General features: G+C 33.2%; 1 protein-coding gene across 1 annotated transcript in view; it reads left to right on the top strand.

The window, feature by feature from the left end:
• Positions 1 to 17,178, top strand: part of Ctl1 (choline transporter-like protein 1) — a 41,181-nt gene extending 24,003 nt beyond the window's left edge. Inside the window, exons 6-10 of the mRNA XM_072522459.1 lie at positions 3,376 to 3,541; positions 3,722 to 4,004; positions 4,111 to 4,273; positions 4,473 to 4,694; positions 4,809 to 17,178. Of these exons, the coding sequence (XP_072378560.1) occupies positions 3,376 to 3,541; positions 3,722 to 4,004; positions 4,111 to 4,273; positions 4,473 to 4,694; positions 4,809 to 4,940 (966 nt within the window). The 3' untranslated portion in view covers positions 4,941 to 17,178. The remainder of the gene's footprint in view (positions 1 to 3,375; positions 3,542 to 3,721; positions 4,005 to 4,110; positions 4,274 to 4,472; positions 4,695 to 4,808) is intronic.
• The last annotated feature ends 9,788 nt before the right edge of the window (positions 17,179 to 26,966 follow it).

Raw genomic sequence — 26,966 nt, 5'->3', positions numbered from 1 at the left:
ATGACAACTAAGATCGAAAGAACAAGAAATCGGTCTCGCTGTGGAATAATTTTCATTTTTAGCCTTTGTCTAGTCTCCATGTGTATCCCCCAATCTCCATAATGCGAGTCCATATCCGGTGAACCACTGAAGGATCAAATTAAAGATGTGTAGTAACGAAGCGAAAAAATTTAACGCTTTCAATTAGGGCAACCGCATGTGCTTTATAAACTTTGTTAAGAGGCATTAGCTTCCTAGAAAAATATTTTAACGTCTAGTCATTTTTTGATTATTTCGGTAAGCCCCAAAAATTAGTTGATAATCTTTTTGAAATATTATTTGGCTTTGTTTTTGGCTACAAGTGGTTGGAAAACTACATCTGTAATCAAAAAAGTTGCCAAGATGACAATGCCGAGAATCACCTTATGATATATAATTCACCTAATAATCTTTCTAACGATGAGAAGACAGCCCTCCTCTTTCAGACTATCTCTCTAGCTGCTTCCAACTCCATGATCATAAAAAACCTTTTACTCCTTCAACGCCAAGGTCTTATTGGTGGGATGAGTAGTGTACATATAAAATAAAAAAACCATCAGAAGCCTTGAAAGCGTATCGAATTCAAAGTAACTACAATAATTACATAAACTATAAAAATAGTCTGAACAAAAGCACACCTCTCTCAAAAATATGGATAACCGTCAGATCAATTTCCGAAAACTATCAGTATAACAAAAAACCTCAACTTTCTGAAGATCTCATTAAACAGATACTAAACCAACTTGCACCTTCATCTGCCTCTGGTAATGTTATTGGTAGGAATAAAGAAATTTTTCGTTTTAATATTAGTATAGATTCCATGTTAAAACCTTTTACTCCTTCAGAACTAGATTTTGCACTAAAAAAAGCAGAAATACAGCCCCTGGTTTAAACGGTTTTACTTATAAGATATTGCACAAATTGCCGTCAAATGCCAAAGACGTTCTCTTACAAAATCTTTAACAGTTGGTGGTTGAAACAAGAATATTGCGATACTTTAAAAAGTATTAGCATATGCCCTTTACTCAAATTTAACTTAAACCCAGAACTTCCATCATCTTATAGACCCATTTCTTTATTATCATGTGTGACAAAATCCTTTGAAAAGCTAATAAAATTTAGATTAGAACATTTTATTGAAAGTAGTTCAGTTTTTCCCTACTCACAGTATGGATTTCGTAGAAGTCGAGGTACCATTGATGCTCTCATACATTTTTTTTTCGGATATCCAACTCTGTTTCTCAAAAAACGAATTTATGCTATGTTTGTTTCTGGATTTAAAGGATGCATATGACGTGGTTGATTTGGATATATTATATTCAAGAATGGTGGCGTGTGGCCTTGATAAAAGGTTATCTGTAAATATAGAAAATTTGTATGTGAAGAGAAAAATATACTTACGGGACCATAAAAATGTATTACACGGTCCAAGAATATTATTTAACGGTCTCCCACAAGGCTCAATTTTCTAAGTCCTTTATTATTTAATGTTTATAGTGCAGATCTGCATGGTTTGATGGATGACAAATATATATATATATATATATATATATATATATATATATGTATATATATATATATGTATATATATATATGTATATATATATATATGTATATATATATATATATATATATATATATATATATATATATATATACCCGGTATTTTAGGCTACACGCCCTTCCGGTAGGGATCTATGGAGGAGTATCACCGAGACGCAAGCCCTTATCTCTTGCCGTACTGCTCCACCATAGGCCGATCAGACACCAGCATATTCTAGTCTAAGCCGCAGAATGAGAAGCCGGCCGCCCAACCCGCTTGGCTATCTGACCGACATATATATGTTTATATACCAGCCATAAATCACATGAAGATTGTATGTTAAATCTAAAACTTAGCTTTAGTAACAGATAAGTGGGTAAAACAAATGAGTATATCACAACAAAAATCTTCGATTGTATGTTTCACTAGACGTAGACAAAAAGTCACAAGCAAATGCCAGATAGGTGATTATATTTTCCCCTTAGCAGAAGAGTATAAGTATCTAGGCATGATACTAGATATAAAAAACTCTTGTGGTCCAGCCATATTAAGTATGTAAAACAAAAGTGCGAGCGTGGAATGAACCTTCTGCGTTTCGTTTCAAAAAAAAAGATGAGGTGCAAATCAACATATTATCTCTTTAATGTTTTATAGATCCTACATACGATCCATTCTGGATTATGGTTGTATTCTTTACGGTTCAACATGCAAAACAAATCTATTAACAATTTGACATAATACAATTTAAATCAATAAAAATTTGTCTAGGAGCTATGATGTCTTCACCAAACCAAGCAGTTCTAGCAGAAGCCCAAGAACCACCTTTACACATACGTAGACAAATGTTAGCCAATAAACGTCTAATAACATACAGATCGTTTAATACAACTATAGTTCACAAAATAGGTTCACTTTTGACAGAAAATTTAACAAATTCTTACTGGAGATTAAAAAATTCTCCTCCTCTTGCAGAATCTTTTATTGATACGAATTCATTTCAATCTTATATATTACAGCTACCAAAATTTCCTTTTTACGAACAAGACCTTAAAGTTCTAATAGACAACCAACCATTATATTGTCCTCTTATTCAGACTTGCCAATTTTAACTAATCTGATATTTAAATCCATACTAAGCAAATTAGGGGAAGATTTAACAATAATTTAGATGGATGAAAAACTGTTGAAAGTGTTGGTTTCGCATTTTTTTGTTTCAAACAGCAATTATCTTGAGAAATATCGAATTCCTGAATGTTGTTTTATTTTTACAGCCGTGGCTGCTGCTATACAGAAAGCACTAGCTTGGTGTGTCACTAATTATTGTGAGAACATCGTAATAGTATCAGATTCTCAGGCAGTATTACAAGCTATTCGTAGCCATCCATTAGATAGTTTTCAAAACTTAGTGGACAGTATGACAAAAAATACATTTAAGATATCCCACACATTTGCCACAGATCTTTGTCTAATGCCATCTCTCTCTCCACACACGTAATATATAATTGGTATTACTGGAATAGATCACATGGACAAAATATAGCACATCCCGTGAAGATAGTGACCACTCACATGGCAGTGCGTTAAGATAACATTTGGTACTCTTTGTCCCTAAGGTTTATTTCTTGTCTAGATCTTATTACCCATACCAGAATCATTTTTAACAAGGTCGTAGATAATCCCAACACAACCGGCACTGGAAAAGATTTTGTTATGTCTTTTATAATTCAATAATTATCAGATTTTGATGTTGCATTGCGAAACGCAACTTGGCCGTAGATCTTTGACACGTGCAGTTATCTATTTTTAACTTTTAGTTATGCCTGGCCACGGCTTCATTCCCGGAAAAAGGCGAGATGACTCGAAATACCGCAGCCATAGTTAACTCGAGCCGTAGCGGTAGCTATGCTTCAAAATTGGTATATCCTTCTCAAACTGACCAAAAGGAGATGAATTTGGAGACATTTGCCGATAAAGTTAAAAGTAAGTTTTTTAAATATTCATAATTTATTTTCGTGATTATTCACCTCTTAAGACATGCGACTTCGTGTATTGTCCTCAAAAATATGATTGTGTAAGTTTTAAAATTAAGATATCACTATTATACAGTATTTATCTGCGCAAAAATGTTACCAATACTTTTGTTATCTCGTTTTTTATTAGTTTCAGTAGTTGACTATGTCGATGCTAGCTGGGTAAGAGGTATGTGGTGGGTGTATTTCATCGGGCTAATATGGACTTCCGAATTTATAATGGCCTGCCAACAAATGGTCATAGCAGGATCTGTCGCACATTGGTTCTACAAGCACAAATACAAGGATGAATCACATTGTTGCTACGCCACTGGAAAGTTGATCAAATATCATCTGGGTTCTGTAGCTCTTGGTTCCCTAATTATCACTGCCTTTAAAATTCCCAGATTGATACTGATGTACCTACATGAAAAGTAAGTTTATATAATGAGATTTTGTGTTTCACAACACAAAATATATACTCTATATAGTCAAATTATTTCTTATTTGTATGAAATATCTAATATATATATCTTTTAGAATGAATAGAGGAAAGTCCAAGGGTAACGAATGTGCAACATGTGGTTTACGGTGCTGCATCTGTTGCTTCTACTGTTTGGAGAAATTCATTCGATATCTGAATCACAACGCCTACACCGTTATTGCTATAGATGGTTCCAATTTCTGTAAAGCTGCTGGAACGGTAAGTTCTTCATTTGTATTAATATTGTATAACATTTAGTATTGATACTGCAAATTTAACTGAATTCTTGATGGGTTTATGTAGATCAATTACATGTAGTTCTATAAGTTCCTTGTAATTCCGTGTGTAGTTCTTCCCATCAATTTTATAAAGACGATTATATCCCAGATAAAATGACTGATGTAATTTTACCTTTTAGGCATTCGAAGTACTTACAGCAAACGTTCTGCAAGTCGCTACGATAAACAGCTTAGGTGATTTCATTTTATTCTTGGGCAAATGCTTTGTCACTGCTGTAACAGGCTGCGTTGGTTTAGCTTTATTCCGAAGAGATGCAGAGTTGACATTTTATGCAGCTCCTACACTGGTCGTATGCATTTTTGCATTCTTCGTTGCCCATTGTATCCTCTCTTTGTATGAGGTAAGTTTACGGTTTTTATATATATATATTAAAGCACTTTCATGCTTTATATTGTCAGTATTACATGGTTTAAATACGGTTTTTGAGACACATTATGTTATGTATTTGTTTTAGATGGTTCTTGATACAGTGTACCTATGCATGTGTCAAAGTGGCGACGCCCCAGATGGCATCAAAATGCAAAATCTAGGGGTCACTACCAACGGTCATCAGAATGCTGAAACGGGACAACTAGATGCTAATTAAACTAAATGGTTTGGTTGTTAATAATATACTTCATTCTATAATAGATCGCTAAAACGATGATGATCCTGTATCAACAACAACCGAGTTATTTACAGTACACAAAGATTTTGATATCTACATAGTCAATTAATACAAAATAAGTTCTAGCGGTATTTCGAAATGCTGCAGTATTAACAGTATGGGATACAATGGGTTTGAATTAAGTTAGTTTTAGTTTAAAGTGTTAGCTGACAAGTGACATCTAACAAATGACAACCTAAGTTAAGGAATGTTTGATATTACACAGTAGGTACGTCATCAGTTTTAGGATCTATCTTTTCTAATACGCATAATCTGCACGTGATAATGACTTTTGAACTATTATTAATGAACCAAGACAGGGTTTATATACATGGAAGAAACTAATGCACTGCTTTAAAGATATTTTTCTCAAAATGTGTCTAGAATTTCGTAAAAAGCAGTTTATTCTTATATTTTTTGGTTACGAAAACTGACAAGGATTTTTTTGCTTTATTTATTTGTATATATTGTTTAATTTTGAGCCTTTTGATTTTTTAAAAGCCTACCTTGTTATCAAGGTAGGCTTTTAAAAAATGATGAACTGTGTATATAAACTTTATCTGGAAATGGTATTTTTACCTTAGTCTCGTGGATTTTTTAGTAAAAAGTATTTTATACTGTTTATTATATATTTTCATATTTTATCATTTTATAAAAATTCGTCTTTGATATTGATTTACCTCTGAGATGCTCATTTCAAATACTCAGGGACTTTTGAAGTCGTTTACACAAATCTGCAAAAGTCGTAATAAAAGTTTTTCTGTCAGTTTTGGATCTATATCATTCATTAGTGTGTGATTCAACATCTAAGGAAATACATAAAAAGACACTAATTACACAATAAATGACTGACAAATGACAGAAGACAGACAAATGACAGGAGACACACAAATGACATCACACATGTGACAGTGCTAATGGACTGTGACATTTTTGTTGTAAATATAATTATATATAATTTTATATAATTACTTATATTATTATATATTAATTGTTATATAATTACAACAGATATAATTAATTTTACAATTGACAATAGTAAATAAATTAAAAATGTGTCGTTTATCTCCACAAATCTATTCACAACTTATACAAATATGCCATCCATCTAATACTATACACATTACATAAAGTGTCACAATGATAAACTACCATAAAAGGAAATGATAGAATCAAATAAACTCAACGCACACGAAGAAAATTTCTTTCTGTTTTTAAAAATGAAGTTTCATTAAATTTATCTATAGGCGGCAGCTATATTATGATGCGAAACACACAACTTTCTTCCTAAATCTATGTACGTGTTATTTATTCCAACGCAATTCTGTGTTCGTGTGTTTTGGCATCGTCCATTTTCTCATGGGTCAAAACATCACATATCACTTCATAATAGTCAAAAAAATTGTCAAGAATTTTTTATATTTACTTTCAGAGTTAATGTGGTGTATAAATTCAGTAGAGAGATTTAATTTTATTCATAAATCAGTCTTCACAAGTGGGTCAAAAACGAAAGAAAACCGTTTATTATAACTTTGATACAACTTTTTTTGTAGCAGAAAAAGTCTCATAAATTGGCAATGCTCATGGAAATGTGTGTCTATTAAAGTACATTTAAGTATTATTTTTTACGGAAAGAATGAAATGATGGTATAATATTACGCTGCAGAATACTCAGAACGTATAAGAAAATCAGATTACTAAGAGGTGCTAATGTGTCCAAGGCTCGCTTTATTTGACACAAGAGAATATTTTTCTATATTTTAAGAGTTTGTAAAAAAAAGGATCAGTAATCTGTGGCTCTTGAGTAGGTTTTGATTTGTGAAAAGAAGTATTAAGTTTTAGTAAATATTAGTAAATTATTCAAATGCCCCTTTCTGAGGTGATCCTCAAAATTGCTTGGTGATTTCTCATTTCAGATTAAAAAGCACTAATGACTGAGTTATGATAAGGAATTCTTGTTCATTTGTAGTTAGCTAGAGATTACAGTCAGAAAAGCTGACGACAGGAAATAATTTAGTATAATAATAGCTGATTCGGTCGCAACATAGTTTTGTGGTAACCTTAAAGGAACTTCTATATTACAAGTAATTTAGTGCGCTCATCTTTGTTGTTAATACGCTTGGGGCGTTCCTAAATCTCGATGGTTTCTGAGCTTATTTCAATCTCCAGGACCGGTGTTGTTTCGGAGTATCAGTCTTTTGATTTCGTATTATAGATCACAAGTACTACGATTGAATTCTGACGAGGAACAGTGTTATACCCTGAACAAATTTGTGGTTAGGATACGATTAGAGCGAGGAAAGAAGCTAAGTTTCGCTAGCTGATTCGCAGAAATAACTTTGTGATAATTTAAGTATCCATGTTAATGGTAGTTGGGTGCGACGATGTGCATTGTTGTCGCTCGGGAAGCTAGTTGATCTGAATGGATTTTTTAATTATCTGTAGACAAGAACAACTGACGACAAGAAGTAATCTTGGCGTAGCAGATTGTATAGTTTTCTAGTAGGTTTACATTGTAGTATTAATAAGAAATAAGTATTAGAAGGAACTTTGTGTGCAGTGTATCTTTATTGATCATCTCGTGGTTTGAGGAAATAAATCTTATATGAGTGGTAATGCCACGCCAGGGCGAAAGTGGAGTCGGTATTGTAACTCTTAGGTGCATTTAGAATTATTTTGTTAGTATAACTTTGATCAAACTGGGAAAAATTAACACAATCAATTTTATAGGTAAAATATTTTTTTTTTGGGAATTTTTCCTGTAAAATATTTGACATCAGAAGAAAGTGAAGTAAAGATAATATTGATAAAATTCATCATTTTATGACATTATTTCATTCTTTGAGTAAATAATATAAATATATTATGTAAACGACTGTTTTAGTAGCTTAAAATATTTTTATTATGAGAAAAAACGTATGAAGCTTATTGGCAGCTTTAAAATTTTGATGTTAATAAGTGAAAACTATTTTAAAATAGTAAAAAACGCTTAAATAAGTCAAGCGATATTGAATGTTGGTACTTATATGTCTATACTAAGCTATATTGTTGCAAAAAAGTGCTATAACTTTAAAAAATTGCATACCAAATACATTATGCAAATGATTGAAAAAAAATTTATTTAATATTATATAGAGATTATTTTGAATGCGTTTGACTGAACGAATATTTAAAGTAGACACAGAATTACTTTATAACGATTTTCCATTTGTTTATATGATATTGAATTAATAAAATATTGATCTTATACTAATATCTACCCATAAATTTTTTTTTTTAACGAATACATATTTAGATACAGTACCCTTAATATTAAACATATTTTTTTAATAATTAATGGGTATATTGTAATATCTAATACATTTTCTACAATTTCTTCTATAAAAATGTGCCCATAATGGCATAATTTATAAAATAAATACAAATATAAAATAAATAAAAATAAAATATCAATACCGATTTGCTTTACAACTAGGCTTCTAGCCATAAAAAAATACGAGGGTGATTATAACAATCTAGAATAGAAGTAAGAAAATACAACTTACAACCATGATAAAGGTTTAAGTCTTGATGAATTAATGCCTTGATCCAAAATATCCAAAACAGATAATAAAACCTATGTTACAATCACAAAAAACCATAAAAGATTGAACCAAAAAAGTCAAATAGAGTTCATTCTGAGGAAAACATCTCAAAAATTCATCCTAGAACGAAATGTATTGGAACCGGCTCTTAGATTGACGATCTTGGACAAAATAGTGGCGCCGAATCCAAAGACAAAGCTTTAATTTCGCAACTTACAGTTCATATTAAGGTGGCTGCTGCTTGTCATGATAAATGCTGGGGTCTCGAGAGGACTTTGTGACTTATCTCTCTGACATTTTTAACTAAAAACTGATTCTTAGAGGTAGAAAATGAAGAGAACTTTACAGAGGAAGAGTTGACAAAAGCCGTATGGTAGAACTAATCCTCTGAGTGGTCAAAAAAAGCCACACCGACCAAGTTCTACATATACAAGTAGAGCTAGATAAACGCTACCAGCAAAGGACGAGTTTAAGATGATTACCAGATTATTACATCAAAGGATTTGACAAAGCATTACCCAAAATTATTGCAATCTATCGAAGGCTAGATTAATTCCAAATGACTCGTATTTTAAACATTATTATGTGCCAAATATGTAAATAATATTTCTTCAATGACAGCCAGTATAGTTTCTAACTTATGAGGATATCGTGAGTTAAAATCTGTGAAGATAAAACTCTTACAGAATCTATATCTATGCAGTTATTCATTGACCTTGAAAACCTCTCGCCTGTCTTTATATTTACTTTTATAATACACGATACATTTTGGCAACACTGGTGCGGTCGAAATTGTTTGCTTAGGCATGAAAACAAAGCTGATTATCGGTAAAGAACTAATTTATTTTGTAACACTGTATGAAAAAGTAATAGTGTGATTAAAATTATATTGTTCAGATAACTCTTTCATTTGCAGAGCTATTCCAGTGAACTAGTTGCCAATATGTCTCCTAATCGACAAATATAATGAAAATTATGAACCAATTTAGCAGAAATTGTAGAAAATTCTAAAGACTAATAAGCACGACTATATAATTTTGTTTAAAATGCTTGTAAATGTATTTTTTTATTATGGTACAGCACGTCAAAAATTTTAACATAAAATAGTTGCTTGTATCGCGATAATATCGAAAACTGTCCTAAAATAATTCAGTATAATGTAAAATATATCAATTAAACACATACAATCTCGCTTAAATAGAATAATATCGAGCCCAGGTTTAATATATTCTGTAATATATATTTGTTGAGTGCGTACTCATTTTTGTATCTCAAATGCAAAAACTGAGTATATTTGGCAATAATAATATATTACATAACAATCAAGTATTGTGAAGATGAGTTTAATATTCATTAAAGTAAATTAATACTTATTACCAGTAATACTTAATACCATTAGCAGTATCTCATGGATCCACGTGGCATAATTCTTTTATTTTCAAGCTTATTATATAAGCCTGGGCTGGCACTATATAGTTATATTTTTGTCATAACCGTCTAACTGGCATAGAACTTTAAAAAATTATTATATTAGAACTTGAATAATATCTTTATACAATGAAATAGAATATTTATGTTTTAAATTATATCTCAGATATCTTTTAAATATATATAAAATAAAGTAAAAGCTTAATCTACATAGCCTGAGTCCCCCTAATCGATACAATTATATCGTAAAATAAATATGCGCGTGAAAAATAATTTTAAGGAGTCCTAGACGGTCAATAGTGTATGTCTATTTATTGTACAAGTTTACTGAACAATACTATTGTTTGATTTCACAATATTATTGTAACATACGTTCACCGCCGATTTATCATCATGGGTCAACCTTTGAAACATATATAAAGCATGTAGTTTGTACATATGGTCAGTATTATCGAACAATATCGATTATTGTGAAATATATTGGGTCAAAGGCCCCTAAAATCGATAAAATAGCAATACAATTAGTTTGTAATGCAATGCAAACAGAACACACCAGGCCTATGCACATATAGAATGTAAAACGAATAAACTATTTATCTCATTCCGATTATTTCCAAGGAGTTATACTATACATCAGCGAAGTGTTAATAAGTTTACTGATGCTTCAAAGTATTCACATACATATACACATTGGTGAAGCATACACAATAAAAATGACCCCGATAAGTACCGGTAAGAATTTACTTCTGACATTTAACATTGTTGCCGTTACTCTAGGTTCAATTTGTAAATAAGTCACCTTTATTTGAAAATTGTCCTAGTATATCAACCGTGTTACAATAGTATTGGGCGATATGTTCACAATATTGTACAATAAATCGTTATTCAGTAGTCAATATGTTAAATAAAAAGCCAGGAGTTTGAATAGACAGTCAGAATAGTCAAAATTGTTGCACAATATCAGACTGTGTACAATATATTGCGGCTATCTAGATTGTAACGGAGAACGTAAGCGTAAAAAATATCTTTAAGGAGATTCTAAACGGTTAATATTGTTGTTCAATTATTTTACAAACTTATTGAACAATAAGATTACTTATTACGCTATATGATATAATATTCTGAAATAAGTCTGATTGTATAAACGGTCAGCATTATCGCACAGTATCAATTATTGTGCAATATATTTCGACCAGGTCACCTAATCGTGTGATTACTAATATCTGCGAAAATTAATTTTAGGTTTCCCTTCACGTTTAATATCTCTACAAAAACTATGGCACAATAATTTATTTTCTCTATCAGCCTATATAGTACAATAGTATTGTGCAATAAGTTCACAATATTGTGCAATAATCATTATTCTGACGTCAATCTGTAAAATAAAAAAAAGCTAGGAGTTTGAATAGATTATCAATATTATTGCACAATATCAGACATTGTGCAATATATTGCGGCTGTCTAGATCTTGTAAGATAGATTGTTAAAAAATATTTATTTGCTACATTTTATATTTGTAACTCATAGGAATAAAGAAAGTCCGCCATACATAGTAATATACTATTAATAAATAGTTTCTATTAAAAGTTTAACCTTTTTTTGAACTGTTATGCTCAACTTCAAGAGTAGAACAATTTTTGGTACCTATTGTTTGTTGTCTAAAATTGTAAAACTGCTTTTTAGGTATTGTAACTTCTTTATATTGTATAAATGTCATCTATCAATTGTCAAATGTCATTTTTCATTCCATGCGGATACAAATAAAAGAGGTTATTATATATCCAAAAGAGTTTAACACCATATTTCATTATTTGTCCGAATCGACCGTATAAAGGATCAATTTGATATACAAAGTATAAAATGAAGCTAAATAGATGAAAGTTATATTACACAATTTATGGTACGTGCAGAAAAGAACTGTAATTTTTGTATTTGACAACGAATTTTGCTTTAAATCTCGAAAGCTCAGTTAAAATATATTTTTCTGGACTAACTCAGTGTTATTTCTTATTCAAATTACAAATTAGATATGCTGCAAATAAATATTTTTCGATGGGCGATAAGGAAAGTATTTTGAACATACATTCAAATTGTCTTGGGCTAAAAAATTAATGTTTAAGTACAACAAGTAGCTACTACTAATAAGTTATCCAAACGTTCGCACTGCCATTACTGTTAAAATAACTTACTGTCTTTTTTTACAAATCTTACTCTTTGTGTGCCTTAATGTGTCAAAAACAGAATAGATATTTGAAAAAATAGAAATAGATTTATTATAAAATAGAGAGTAAGCCTTCAAGAAGACGTTCATTGAATGGTAATCAAAAAGTTTTACGTTTAATGCTTCTTTTCAAACACGTAATGAAGACTGGTGAAGAATTTCTTAAGATAAATCACCAATAGGACCATGCAAAACTAAACACTATTCTTTTAAGTCAATGTTTACGAATAACTGCTTTACCTACAGCAATAATTTTAAAGTTATCTCATGATATTCAACTCCACGTCTCTTGTGAACCACCTCTTTACTGTACGATCAAAACAGAAGGGAATTATTACTGCGTAATGTTCACGTATAATTATATGGACTGGTTTAAAAGTCAGTCTTAAAAACAAGGCACACAAAGAATAAGACCAAGGCTTATGCCGATGTCAAAATCTGTTACAACGACATCGAAAGGACCACCGATATTTGGCTAATGGATAAGGCTGTAAAAACGTATAGTCATAACAATTACTAATATCATACCTACACATTACATTTATTGGATTTTGCAAAGAGCAGTTAAGAATTCTTCTTCATGTGCCGAACTCGATTATCGAGCGTTGGCTATCAAATTGGCTATAGTAATTTTGTTGACGGCAGCTCGGAAAAGAGATGCAGAGGATCTGTTAAACCAATCTCTCAGGTTTCTAAGCCATGACGTTCTTCTTCGACCTGGTCCTCTTCTTCCGTCTACCTTGCCTTGTATTATTAAATGGAGTATATTATATCTCTCTGGGTGGCGCATAACATGGCCAAAATACTCAAGTTTGCGATTTTTAACTGTTTTGACGACTTCCGTAACTTTTCCCATCCGATGCAAAACAGCTTCGTTACGAACTCTATCCACCCAACTTATTCGTAGGATTCTCCGATACACCCAGATTTCAAAGGCTTCCAGTTTCTTGAGAAGTGTATCCGTGAAAGTCCAACCTTCGACACCATACAAAAGAGTAGAGAACACATAACATCTCACTAACCTAATTTTCAGACTTAAAGTAATATTGTTTCCACTTAACAGTTTCTTCATCTTAAAGAATGCAGCTCTGCCCTTCTCTATCCGTATTCTAATGTCTTTGCTCATGTCCCAGTTCTCATTTAGATTGCAAGCAAGGTAAGTGATACTGTTAGTTCTCTCCAGTTGTTCACCATAAGCTGCTACCACTTCCGGTTGTATTGGCGTTTTACTGACGACCATCACCTTTGTCTTTACGGTGTTTAGCTTAAGGCCATATTCATCACACGTTGTGGTAATCCACTGTGGAATAAATACCACTGTATCTGAAATTGGTCATGCATTTTTTTAATCCTGTATTACTTATACAGGATTACTATTAATGTTACTAGGATATCTACTCCATTTTGTGGTATGTGTCCCCTGCGCTGTTATCGAAGTAATATATAATAATACAAAAAATTTTATTTAAAAAAATCCTTTATAAAAGGTATATTAACCTGACTGTCAAACACCAATATTTCCTTCTGTCATACATCATTTGTAGCTATCTTCACCGCAGCGTATTCTGGATGATGTCCAAATTTTTTAATCTGATTCACAGAGAAACAGACTTACTTATGACTTGACAGAGTGGCATATACACAACCTCACTTATTGTTTACAAGTTTTTAATAAAAACTTAATACAATTGGAATATAATCAACGTTTCTATTGACAACGATAATGACATAAATGTCAACACTGACATTTATGATTTGCAAAATGACTGAATTGCCAACCATCGTTATTTAAGTCTAACATCCACAACGTACTTTAATTGCGATTTTTTCCGAGGAGTTTGGTAGAATAGTCATTGTCACTTGTACGAGTAAAATGAAAACACAATGCCAAATATTCTACCTCAATTGTAAGAATTGTTTACTTCATATTATGAAAAATGGTTTCTGTATGATTAAATTTGCTAATTGTTGTGTAGCAATAGTATTCTTTATAAGGCGTTCAAATAAAATTCCGGCGGGATCGATGTTGTCGTAAACAGTTTTGACTGTATTTCGAAAGCACTGAAGTAATGTAGAGAGTACAAAGTTATGCCTTACGTGTGTTGTTATTTGGTCAAGCTTATAGGAACAAATGTTCGTGGTTAGAATTATTGATGTTGGTGTTTAGTACATTCCTTAGGCTCCGTCCTCTTTTCAATTACCTACAGAAGAATTATATTTCTTGTGGTAGCATGAACCTTAAGTACAAAACGTTAAAATAAGTAAAAAGTATATATGTGTTTCACTTTTCAAATTTTTGATGTTACAGGAAGCATAAACTTTTAATTACTTAGAGATAATTAGTATCATTTTCAAGAAAAATCTCCGAGAACGTTATATACTACGGGAGATGAACAGTTGCCTTCTTTAATTCAAGATTTTACAATAACCATTGAGATAATTAGAAGAAGCTGGACTGGTAAGTCCGAAAACGTTCGTTCTGAACATAAAATCGAGTGTTGTAATCCACTTTGATGTTAAAGTGTTTTCATTAACTTTCCTTTTGATACAAAAGGTTTCTCAACCACAAATTCTGGAATGGATACAAGTAGGTTGGAGCAAAATCTGGCAAATAAAGTGGATGTTTCAATAATTATTAATATCATTAATGTTTTACTCTATAGTCGTCAGTAAATGAAAGGAATACGTTTAAAATCTTAAAGAACGCTAATCATAGGCTTACTAGCAGATGCAAATTTATTTGTTTTATTTGATACAAAGTAATTACTCCTACCTACTGTTTGGACTATTTTGATTGGGCTATAAAGTGGTTAACTCATTTTTATCTAATACAACAAGTGGTTGCAGAAAATCGGTTATATTCTTCACAAACACGACAAACATTATTGGGAAAGTTGTTCCCTCATTTGTTTTTGTTTAGTATCTAACAAAACAACACTCTGTCACATTGATTTTAACTTATAAAATGTACTGTACCGTTTCTTCCAAGACGCCCACTTTTAGGGGGCGAAGTAATTCTGCAACCTACAAGATCTATTCTGCCCCTCTTGCCTTCTCGGATTTCTCGATCTCGTAAGCTCGCATATTATGGAGTTCCTTAGGGAGCAGCATTTTGGAAGTATATGGATAGAGATTTCATCTTGTACTTCACAGAATCATCATTCCACCACATTCAACTGTATCAACATCACAAAGCAATATTTTTATTTGTCGCGTAGCCCTCTATATATTAAATTAAGAACTTTTAACGTTGTCCTCGTAAGTATGTGTAAGGTTTATATTTAGGTTGGAGTAAAACATGACGAGTATTTTGTTATTTAATCACCCAACATAAAGACGTTATTGTGCGTCTCAAGACAGGAAAGAACTGAATGTGACTCATGGGTCACGTTTCGACGACTACTCTCGTAAACCATAAAGAATAATATTGAAGAGATTTCCTCTACAATTTTTAATTAAAGAAGTCCGGTATATATACTCAGTGACATTAGAAGTGTTACACCCAGAAAGAATAATTTCTTGAACTTAATTTTTTGGCAACAGAATGACTATATTTAAAACATGCTATGATATCAATACCAATGTTTTATCTTTTCTACTTTTGGTAAAAATAAAATTTTATCGTTAAATTTTTTTTGTGAAGAGACCAATTTGTAAAAACCGGTTCGTTTAGAAATTTTTAGTTATTATTCCTCAGTCAAATTGTATTCAGTGTAAGAAAAGGCCTCGAGTTCGAATACACCAAAATTTCCACCATGTTAGCGATTTTGACGAAGTACAATTATTGCGTATAGAGATATGGGTTTGTCGTATTGCAAAATTGGTCGTCGTGTTAATTGTACGGCAATGACGGTTGTGCCGTGTGTATACAAGGTAGTGTGAAGGTAGAGGAACACGAAGAAGACCAACAGGTCAACCTAGGCGTACCACAGAGCGTCAAGATAGGCACTTTAAATTACTGGCTCTGCGAGACCGTTTTGCTACTACGCGTCAAATTGCTGACCAATGGTTTGGAGTAGTAGGTAGACCTGTTAGTATGCGTACACTATGCCACTGCGTGGCATAATGGCGTAATGTAGCATTCAGTGATGAATCACGATTCTGTTTAGGAATGCATGATAGTCGTAGCATGGTAAGACGCCGCCGTGGAGAGCGACGAGATATCGGGTTTGCTGTTAAGAGGCATGCACACAGGACATTTGGAGTAATGGTTTGGGGGATATTGCCTATGACAGCTGCACGTTATGTTGATGACATCTTACAAACCACCGTACTGCCTTATCTCGACAGTTATCGAGACGCCCTTTTTCAGCAAGACAACGCTCGTCCTTATATTGCTCGTCAAACTATGGACTTTCTCCAAGAAGCTGGCGTTAATGTTTTGCCGTGGCCACCCCGTGCCCCGGATTTAAATCCTATCGAACATGTATGGGATATGATGGGAAGGAGACTGTCCACTTTGCACCTTCCTCCACAGACTCTGGCACAGTTAATACGTGAAGTTCAAGTTGCTTCGAACGAGGTACCACAAGTAGACATCTATCATCTCAATTTGTCAATGCCTAGTCGTATTGTTAATACAAATTCTTGACAACGTTATCGTTGATGTAAATCCACCATGTTACCAAAAAATTAAGTTCAAGAAATTATTCCTTCTGGGTGTAACACTTCTAATGTCACTGAGTGTATTAATGATTTAAGAAAGTTGGTGCTTCCTGGAATCTATTTTATGGTTCATTACATCACTTTAAGCTTACAGTATTTAGGTAGTTGTTTCTCGATTACTATTTCCAAATTTGTAATAATAAAACAATATTTTGTTTTTTATATTTTATTTATGTATTTTTTATATTTTTATATATACACTTTCTTTCACAACTGTACCTACATTGCTTTGTTAAAAGATTATAAAAACTGTGTTGCGCAATAAATGCTAATACTATTATTGTATTTATTATTACTTAGAAAGGTGTGGACTACTTGTACATTTCTTTGTATAGTGCGTTTAATACTCAGAGTGCAATATCTTAAACAGTATCTACCTATTTAATCTTAGCATTTGTTTACAACTTATAATCGAGAACCAAAATTGTAGGCAGTAAATTTTTAGAAGTGCGAAATATTGACGTTTCAGCGCTATGGTAGGTCTTCCAATGGCATACGAAAAATTTCATAAGAAGTTACGACAAACTCGTACTGAAGAAATACCTGTTTATAATATGTAACGTATGAATACCTGTCATCGGTCATAACACCAAGACGAATGAAATGGATGTGTTCAAAATTTGACAGATTATAGAGTAGCGTTAAGGCCGCGTGGTGTAACTGCCAGTTTTGTGTTTAATTCCGCCAAATTTAAAATAACCCGCCTACGCCATTTTATACATATACGAGTATGTACAGTAAAGCGTCGATTATCCGAACTAATTGGGGGACAAGGGTGTTCGGAAAATCGGTTTTTCGGAAAATTGAACTGTATTATTGATATAGCCATATATCATCCATGGGTGAATGAAAGCCATATTTACATACCTGTATATGTATTTATATCTTTAATGAGAAATAATAGGAATTAAACAAAAAAGCGCAGTATTTGCAACAAAACATATTCTAGTTACAATATTGACGAAAATTGAAGATTTTTTAAGCGTTAATTGGTAATGCTTGAAAAATCTTTAATTTTCGGTCTGTCGAAGCAAGTCGAGCAACATTTTACGAGCGGCAAGATCACGTGGTTTTTTAAAGACATTTTTTTTTTCATTCCGTCATCGATGAGGTTTTCTCCCTTTTGCCGTTTTTTAATTGATAGCCTTTAACAGAGAATATAAAAGTTTCTATAAACCATTCCATTAAAATTCTACTATTTATCCAAGCATTCTTTTGCCAAGTATAAACGATAAGCATCGCAGACATGTGGTAAAACAACGTGGTTTCATGAATACCTGTCATCGGTCATAACACCAAGACGAATGAAATGGATGTGTTCAAAATTTGACAGATTATAGAGTAGCGTTAAGGCCGCGTGGTGTAACTGCCAGTTTTGTGTTTAATTCCGCCAAATTTAAAATAACCCGCCTACGCCATTTTATACATATACGAGTATGTACAGTAAAGCGTCGATTATCCGAACTAATTGGGGGACAAGGGTGTTCGGAAAATCGGTTTTTCGGAAAATTGAACTGTATTATTGATATAGCCATATATCATCCATGGGTGAATGAAAGCCATATTTACATACCTGTATATGTATTTATATCTTTAATGAGAAATAATAGGAATTAAACAAAAAAGCGCAGTATTTGCAACAAAACATATTCTAGTTACAATATTGACGAAAATTGAAGATTTTTTAAGCGTTAATTGGTAATGCTTGAAAAATCTTTAATTTTCGGTCTGTCGAAGCAAGTCGAGCAACATTTTACGAGCGGCAAGATCACGTGGTTTTTTAAAGACATTTTTTTTTTCATTCCGTCATCGATGAGGTTTTCTCCCTTTTGCCGTTTTTTAATTGATAGCCTTTAACAGAGAATATAAAAGTTTCTATAAACCATTTCATTAAAATTCTACTATTTATCCAAGCATTCTTTTGCCAAGTATAAACGATAAGCATCGCAGACATGTGGTAAAACAACGTGGTTTCTTGCTTTTACCAATGGCAAGCGTGGGCAATCAGTGGCTGCCAGTCGCATTAGCACAAGCTAAGGCAGTGATACGATCCTTGCTTATTTTAGGTCCAGGTGCTGCTAATTCACAACGTGACGTAAGAGTTTTGGGGGGCATAATTTTCTTCCTTTAGTAACTCTCGTAATTTAATTTAGAATTAATCTGCTGCTGATGAACCAGCACAGTTTTCATCCTTGTATTTGAAACTCATGAATGCCACGTCTCGTCTTAATCGCTTTAATTTGAAAATTTGACAGCTCTCCAGATTTTTCGTTGATCAGTTCTGAATCAGATCAGAAATAGGTTCTCTCTGGAATCGTTTTTGAGTAAAGCACTAATACATATATAGCATCATCTAAATCTATGTTTGAGGCTGGGACATAAAGTTACGTATGCTCGTTTTTTGTCATGAGTCGGAAGTTCGGATAAGCGGTCGTTCGGTTGAACGACGTTCAGATCATCGACGCTCTACTGTATATCATATTGTAGGTATTTCCACTACGTATAAAGACCACCCATCGAGCAAAAAAACAGTCTTTTTGCTCGATGAGACTATCACACAAAATCATGCAACATGCAAAGCACTAAACAAAATGGGAGAAAAAAGACTAGGAATGCCAACCAGTTAATGGTTAACTAAACTACTGAAGGTACTAAAACCAAGAGAAAAGCAGAATGGCGAAATATTGCAATTTCGAAGTCTGTTCTACAAAATAACGACTCAATTTTATTTGTTATTAAGTTGGAGGATTGATAGCTCTAAATTGCAGAATTATGATTATGTATGTCGCAGTTGTAGAAAGAAAGTTGGATAAAACCATTTGATTAATACCAAAAAATCCAGCGCAGGTAAATTTCGGTAACAGGAACTTTATAAAATTGACCATATCGCTAGCAGTTGTATGTTTTGTTGATCCTGCGACATAGATACATGCTTCTAAGAGTTCGTTGGCTTTCTTCTCAACGCGATCGCACGAATTTATAATTATTACCAAAACTGCCTGTAAAAAAATAATAGTTATTAGATATCAAAATTATTAATCAATTGCATGAATTTTAAACATGGGCACTAAAAATTATTGCTTTTTTGACATAGAGGAAAGTCACCAAATATGGAATAGTATCCTAATATGGAATACCTTGAGTTCTCCGAAAATATCAGTTGGAAACGTAATACGTGACCATCTTCTATTTCTCTCGCTCTCTTAACTATCGCACTCACAACTTTGTGTCAGTTGTGCGAACGATACGTATGTGGCAGGAGTGTTTTGTTTTATTGTCTCGCAGAAAATTTCAAAGGTATGTATTAAAAGAGTATTATCGGTTATTATGCATGAATACAGACTTGCTGTACTATTAAGTACCTCCATATTACGTTTATTTTTTCATTCTGTGACCTTCTGTAATCAAAATATTACGACTAGAAAACATATTGATACTACTTTGAACTAGTATAAAATTCCAAATATGGACAGTTGTTGGTGCCTTATTATGGAATATTTCATAATTTGGTCTTTTTTTCACATATTAGCTACTTGCTATAATTTCTGTTAAAAATTATGTGTTATGTTTGTTTTTAAGATATCAGCTTCACAATCGATCAATAAACGAAAAACCTGGGATAAAGAAAAAATGGCAGAAGCTATAAAATTCGTCCGGGAAAAAAATGGGATATTTGAAAACAGCACAGTATTTTCAAGTGCCTAGGACGACTTTATTCCGTTTATGCCAAAAATATGAACAGTCTCCAGAAGATGCAGCAGCCACTACTTTAGGTGGCTGCTGACAATGTTGGGCTCGCAACTCGAAGGTCAGCTGGTAGGATACATATTGGTGATGGAGAGCAAATTTCACGGGTTGACAAGAACTGATCTTCGCCGTATGGCCTATATGCTAGCAAAGAGAAACAATTTGCAGAGTCACTTTGCTCAATCTGGTATGGGTAGAAAAAAAGTGGGTAAAGTTATTTTTAAATCGTCATTAAGACAAACTTTCGATTCGAAGACTAACTGGTACATCCTTTGCCAGAGAATTTGGATTTGATAGGGAAAAAGTGGACTCTTTTTTCAACCTTCTTTAACATATTTACACTAAAAATAACTATCCACCAAATCGTATTTACAACGTGGATGAATCTGGCCTTACAATAGTACAGAGTAAAATATCACAAATTCTCGGTGACAGAGGGAAACGTCAGATAGCTGCATTTACTTCAACAGAAAGAGGATTCCTTAGGACAATAGTTATTTGCATGAATGCTACAGGTCATTTTGTGCCACCGTTTATTATTTTTCCTGGCGTACAGCCTCTCATTTAATGAGAGGCTGTACGCCAGGATCAGTTGGGGTTGCACATCCATTAAGGTGGATTCAAATGAATATCTTCACAAAGTACATCAAGAGTACATCACAGAGAATATCTTCAAGCACTTCATTGAACACACCAACCCGACTCCTGAATTGAAGGTTTTACGGATTCTAGATGGACACTATAGTCAGACTCGTAATATCGATATAATAGACATTGCTAGGAAAAAACGGGGACATCGTTTCTTTACCTCCACATACAACTCACAAACTGCAGCCGTTAGACAAGACTTTTATGGGGTCGTTAAAAACATACTACAGTGAAGAAATACGCATGTGGATAAGAAATAATAACATACTCTATCTCCTTATGATATTGTGGAGCTGTTTGGAAAATCCTATTTGAAAGTACAAACAGGCGAGATTGCAGCCAATGGTTTTAAGGTGACTGGATTATGGCCTTTAAATAAAAATGTGTTTAGTGATATAGACTTTATTGATGCGCAAAATATTGCTGAGAGGGACGGTTCTACAACCAACATCACTATACTGGAATCAAGATCTGAACCTGCTCAAGCCCTGACACAAATCACTGTACCAGCAACAAGTGCTAATGTACAACCTGAATCTGTATCTAACACTAAGATCTAAGAAAAGTATCTAACAGAGGAAGAAAAGCTACAGTAGCAGTAGTCATAACATCTTGACCCTACAAGAATGATTTAGTAGATCAAAATTTAAAGAGACAACAAAAAGAAAATAAATTAGCCAAGACAAAGAATAAAAATAAAACTGTAAAGAGAAACAAAGGAACAAAGAAAAATAAGACTGATTCTGAAGAAGAAGACTCTGAGAAACAGGACGTTATCCAGTTTGATGCAAACAGTGAGCCTGATGAGTTGTTGGGCCAAGAATCTCCTGACTCTGCTGATGCTGAATGTATGTTTGGCTAAAGACTTTTTTCCACGGATAGCAGTGAAGAAAACTGGATTAAGTGGACTCTGGGCTCATTATGATTGTGCTGGTCCAAAGTTTGATACATGGATCTGTGACTTCTGCAAGTGAATTAAGCTACTTCTTTCATTTTTCACAATTTTCTTATTTAAATTGATTTGATCTCATAGATGTTTATGTCTATCCTAGTTATTGATATGTTGGTTTATGCTTATATTCCATATATGGGTCATCATCATCATCATCACTGGCTCGACAACCCTTTTTGTTCCAGGATTCTTCTCCATTCTGATCTGTTTCGTGCTTTTTTTTCTCCAGTTTTTTATTTTTAAGGTTGTTATATCATTTTCTATTTGTTCTAAGTATCTCAGTTTCGGTCTTCCTCTTGTTCTTTTTCCTACTGGCATCTGTTTGAATATTGTGTTTGGTATTTCGCCTTCTTCCATTCTTTCTACATGTCCTATCCAACGCAGCCGTCCTATTTTAATGAATGTTATAATATCCGGATCCTGGTATATTTTGTAGAGTTGTATCTTCTTCGCCATATTCCGTTTTCTTTTGTGCCCTTATATATGTGTCGCAAGATTTTTCTTTCGAAGGTGGCTAACAACGTTTCCTCTCTTTTAGTGAGTGGGTACCATATGGATATAAGTCTTGCAGATAAATCTATACAGTTAACAGATCCAAAATACAGACCAACTGCAATAAAAAAAGCAAAAAATGCCCATCTAAAGAATGCATATCCCGAACATCTAATCGAAATTATTTTCAAATCAAGACTTAATAAATTTTATAACAACACAAATAACAATAAACCCAACAGTATCAAAACTAATTACACAACTCTTCCATATATAAAAGGTTTATCCGAACAATTAACAAATATTTTAGCCAAACATAATATAACAGTGGCCCACAAAGGCAACAACCTTTTAAATAAATATTTCACAAAATTAAAACCCAAACTCCAAAACTTAAAAAATCACATGTTGTTCACGAGATACCATGTATTAACTGTGAAGGTGTCTATCTCGGTCAAACTAGTCAACTGCTTCAATCCAGAATTCGTTCTCACAAATATGAAAAGAACAACGTCAGTGCGCTCACAAAACATGAAAGTGAGAAGAAGCATAAATTTGATTTTGAAAACATCAAAATTTTAAAAACAGAACAAAACAAAAAGAAGAGGGAGATATACGAATCAATAGAAATAAAAAGAAATACCAACGCAATAAATGACAAAAAAGATACACAAAACCTAAATAAAATATATTTCAATCTGATTTAAATAATAATAAATATAACACCATAAAAAGCTCTTAAACTCATAACATATCTCCACTTTACCTTTTTCGAAAATATCAATGATACGCTCATATAAAAATAATTATATACTAATGAAGTAAATCATGAGATATCAGATATCAACTTTTATTTTTCAGTTCATTAATGTCTGTGTACGGTTTTACGTTTTGGTAAGTCATTTATATACATATTTTACAATAACTGTTTGTTCCTATACATGTACATTTTAGAATCTTGACAAAAGCAAGGGTTTTCTGCCGAAACGTTGATCCTAAACCCAAGAAATACTAATTTTATATTATATATATATATATATATATATATATATATATATATATATATATATATATAATATATATATATATATATATATATATATATATATATATATATATATATAAAGGTCGTATATATAGCGTGGTAAGGAACGCCTCACAACCCCTAACATGAACGAGACATTTAAATCATGGCCCTCATTCTCCTAATCAATAAGAACGAAATTGACTTCATTCTAACCAACAAGATTGCTACAATAAAAGATGTCAGTGTAAGAAATAAATTTCAAACAGGCTGCGACCATAGCCTAATCAGAGCAAAAATTGTTCTACATCAAAAAACCAAGAGTAACCGGTACAACAATCAAATATATCAACAATTTAAAAGAAAACTCAGGTCACTACCAAAGGACAATTGATGAAAGAGAATACATGACCAAATCGACAGCTCTCAATTAATGGAAATCATCCTTGATAGTGCCTAAGAAATCGGAGGCTTGCAAAAACAAAATGAACACAGTAAACTGTCTGATAAAACTAAAATAATGTTAAAACAAAGAAGAAAAATCAAAGTAAGTAGCAACATACAGAGAATACAATACACAGAACTTTGTAAGGCAATAAGGAAAAGTATTAAGCAAGACATAAGAAAATACAATGAAAGACTGGTAGAAAATGCAATCGAAAACAGGAAAAACTATAAGAAAACAAGAAAAGCAGTAATCATTGGGAAGAAGCAAATCGTTGCTCTAACAAACGAAAACACCAGAATTACAGACAGAAATGAAATAATACAACTCGTAACTAAATTCTACAGCAAACTGTATAAAGCCCCTGACACACTTAAAGAAGTAATCAGCAACCAAGAAGATGTACCAGAAGTCCTTTCGGAAGAAGTACTATCGACAAATGCAAAAATGAAAAGCGGTAAAGCAGCAGCAAATAGACGGTATAACAGTGGAACTGCTTAAATACGCTGGCAATCAAATCTGGAAAATCTTAACAGGAATATTTACGAACTGCCTACCAGTCCACTCGAGATGCATACCAGTCCACTGGAATACAGCAAACATAATTCATTCATAAGAAAGGTAGCAAAGAGGATATCAAAAACTACAGACCTATAAATCTACTACCAATCGTATACAAGATATTGACAAATATCATCAACAACAGATTAACAAACGCATTAGATGCTGCACAGCCGAGAGAACAAGCTGGCTTCACAAGTGGATTCAGTACCATAGATCATATTCATACACTTCGAGAACTAATGAGTAGACTAAAGAATATGAAATATCGCTAGCATTAATCTTCATAGATTTCGAGAAGGCTTTCGATTCTATATATCCCAAGGCAGTAATAGAAGCTTTGACCAACCAAGGCATTGACAAACCGTACATAGAAGCAAATATATACAGACAAGGAAAAGCTACGGTAAAAATTTATGAAAACACTCCAGAATTTCCCACTACCACAGGCGTCCGACAAGGAGACGCAATATCACCAAAGCTCTTCACTGCAACTCTAGAAAATATATTCAGTAAAATGAACTGGCAGAACAAAGGAATATTCATTGATAGAGAATACCTCAGCCATCTAAGATTTGCAGACGACATCGTTCTGAGTGCTAATAATCCTGCAGAACTACAAGAACTTATAAGCGACCTAAATGCAGCTAGCAATGAAGTTGGTCTAAAAATCATCATTATCTTGGTGCTACAGCCCTTAGAGGGCCTCAACCTTCTCAAGCTTTCTACGCCATTCTATTGTGTCCCTCGCTTGCATTTTCCAGTTGCCGACTCCGATCTTCTCGGCATCTTGTGTTACTCCGTCCATCCACCTCAGCTTTGGTCTACTCCGTTTTCTCATTCCCACGGGTTGCGCTGTTAGAATCTTTTTTATCATGTTTGACTCAGGTGCCCGGGCTACATGTCCTGCCCACTGCAGGCGGTTTCGCTTAATTATAGTGGTAATATCTTTACCACCAAACGTATGCTTGTAGATATTTTGCAGTTCAAAGTTATATCTACGCCTCCATATTCCGTTCTCACAGACCGCTCCGAATATCTTGCGTAGCACCTTTCTTTCAAAAATGGATAGAGCGGATTCATCTGTTTTCGTTAGCGTCCATGCCTCTGATATACGAGTTTTTTGAGACAGACGTTTGTTAGCTAAGTACTTTGATAGACCATGATAACACCTGTTTGCAATTATTATTCGCCTTTTTATTTTCTCAGATGTGTTATTATTGGGGTTAACCGATGTCCCTAGATATATGAACTCTTTGACTGCTTCGAAGTTTTGGTCATTGATGATTAAATTTGTGTCAACATTTCCAGCTCTTGTGTTTATGTTAGTCGCCATGAATTTGGTTTTATTTTGATTTATCTGTAACCCCATTCGTTCTGCTGCTGCTACTAGCTCGGTTAGGATTTCCTCAGTTCTCGCCCTAGTTCTTGTTATAATGTCCACGTCGTCTGAATATGCTAGAATTTGGACTGATCTATTAAATATTGTTCCCCTGCTATCTAAATTAGCGTCTCGTGGCCTAAAAATAAACTTGACAAAAACAAAAACCATGTACAACGAGCTAGTGGATGTCTAAGATGTAATAATAAACAACACTGCACTTGAGACAGTAGACGAGTACGTATACCTGGGACAATTAATACATAAATCTGGCTCCTTACTTCCAGAAATAAACAGAATAATGAAACTGGCTTGGACATCTTTTGGTAGAAATGCAGTTATATTTAAATCGAAGATGCCAATCCACCTGAAGAAAAAAGCATTCGATCAGTGTATACTACCAGTCACGACATACGGCTGCGAAACGTGGACACTAAAAAAAGAGATAATATCGAAACTCAAAGTCACTCAAAGGTCAATGGAACGATGCATGCTAGGTATAACAAAGTTAAGGTGGAATGGAATTTTTGGTTCTCCTTTTTCATTGCAATTTTCTGACAACCAAAATTTTCATAATAATGAGGTGAATGAGGTCCGACAACTGACACAGACATTGACACAGAACACATCAGAGCTACCACAATCTAAAATAACGTATGGTTGCCTACCCTATATTCCAGTTCTCACACCTAAGCTATTGAACATTTTCAAAAATGTTAGTGGCTTAAAAATTGCAACTAAGAATGTGAAAACGGTATCGAAGTTGTACACAAAGACAAAGAATCCTTTCACAATACAGGAGTCATCGAACGTTGTTT

This window comes from Diabrotica undecimpunctata, chromosome 2 (assembly GCF_040954645.1).
Source record: "Diabrotica undecimpunctata isolate CICGRU chromosome 2, icDiaUnde3, whole genome shotgun sequence".
Lineage (NCBI taxonomy): Eukaryota > Metazoa > Arthropoda > Insecta > Coleoptera > Chrysomelidae > Diabrotica > Diabrotica undecimpunctata.
The sequence above is the reverse complement of the archived record's forward strand: the minus strand, read 5'-3'. Positions and strand labels throughout refer to the sequence as shown.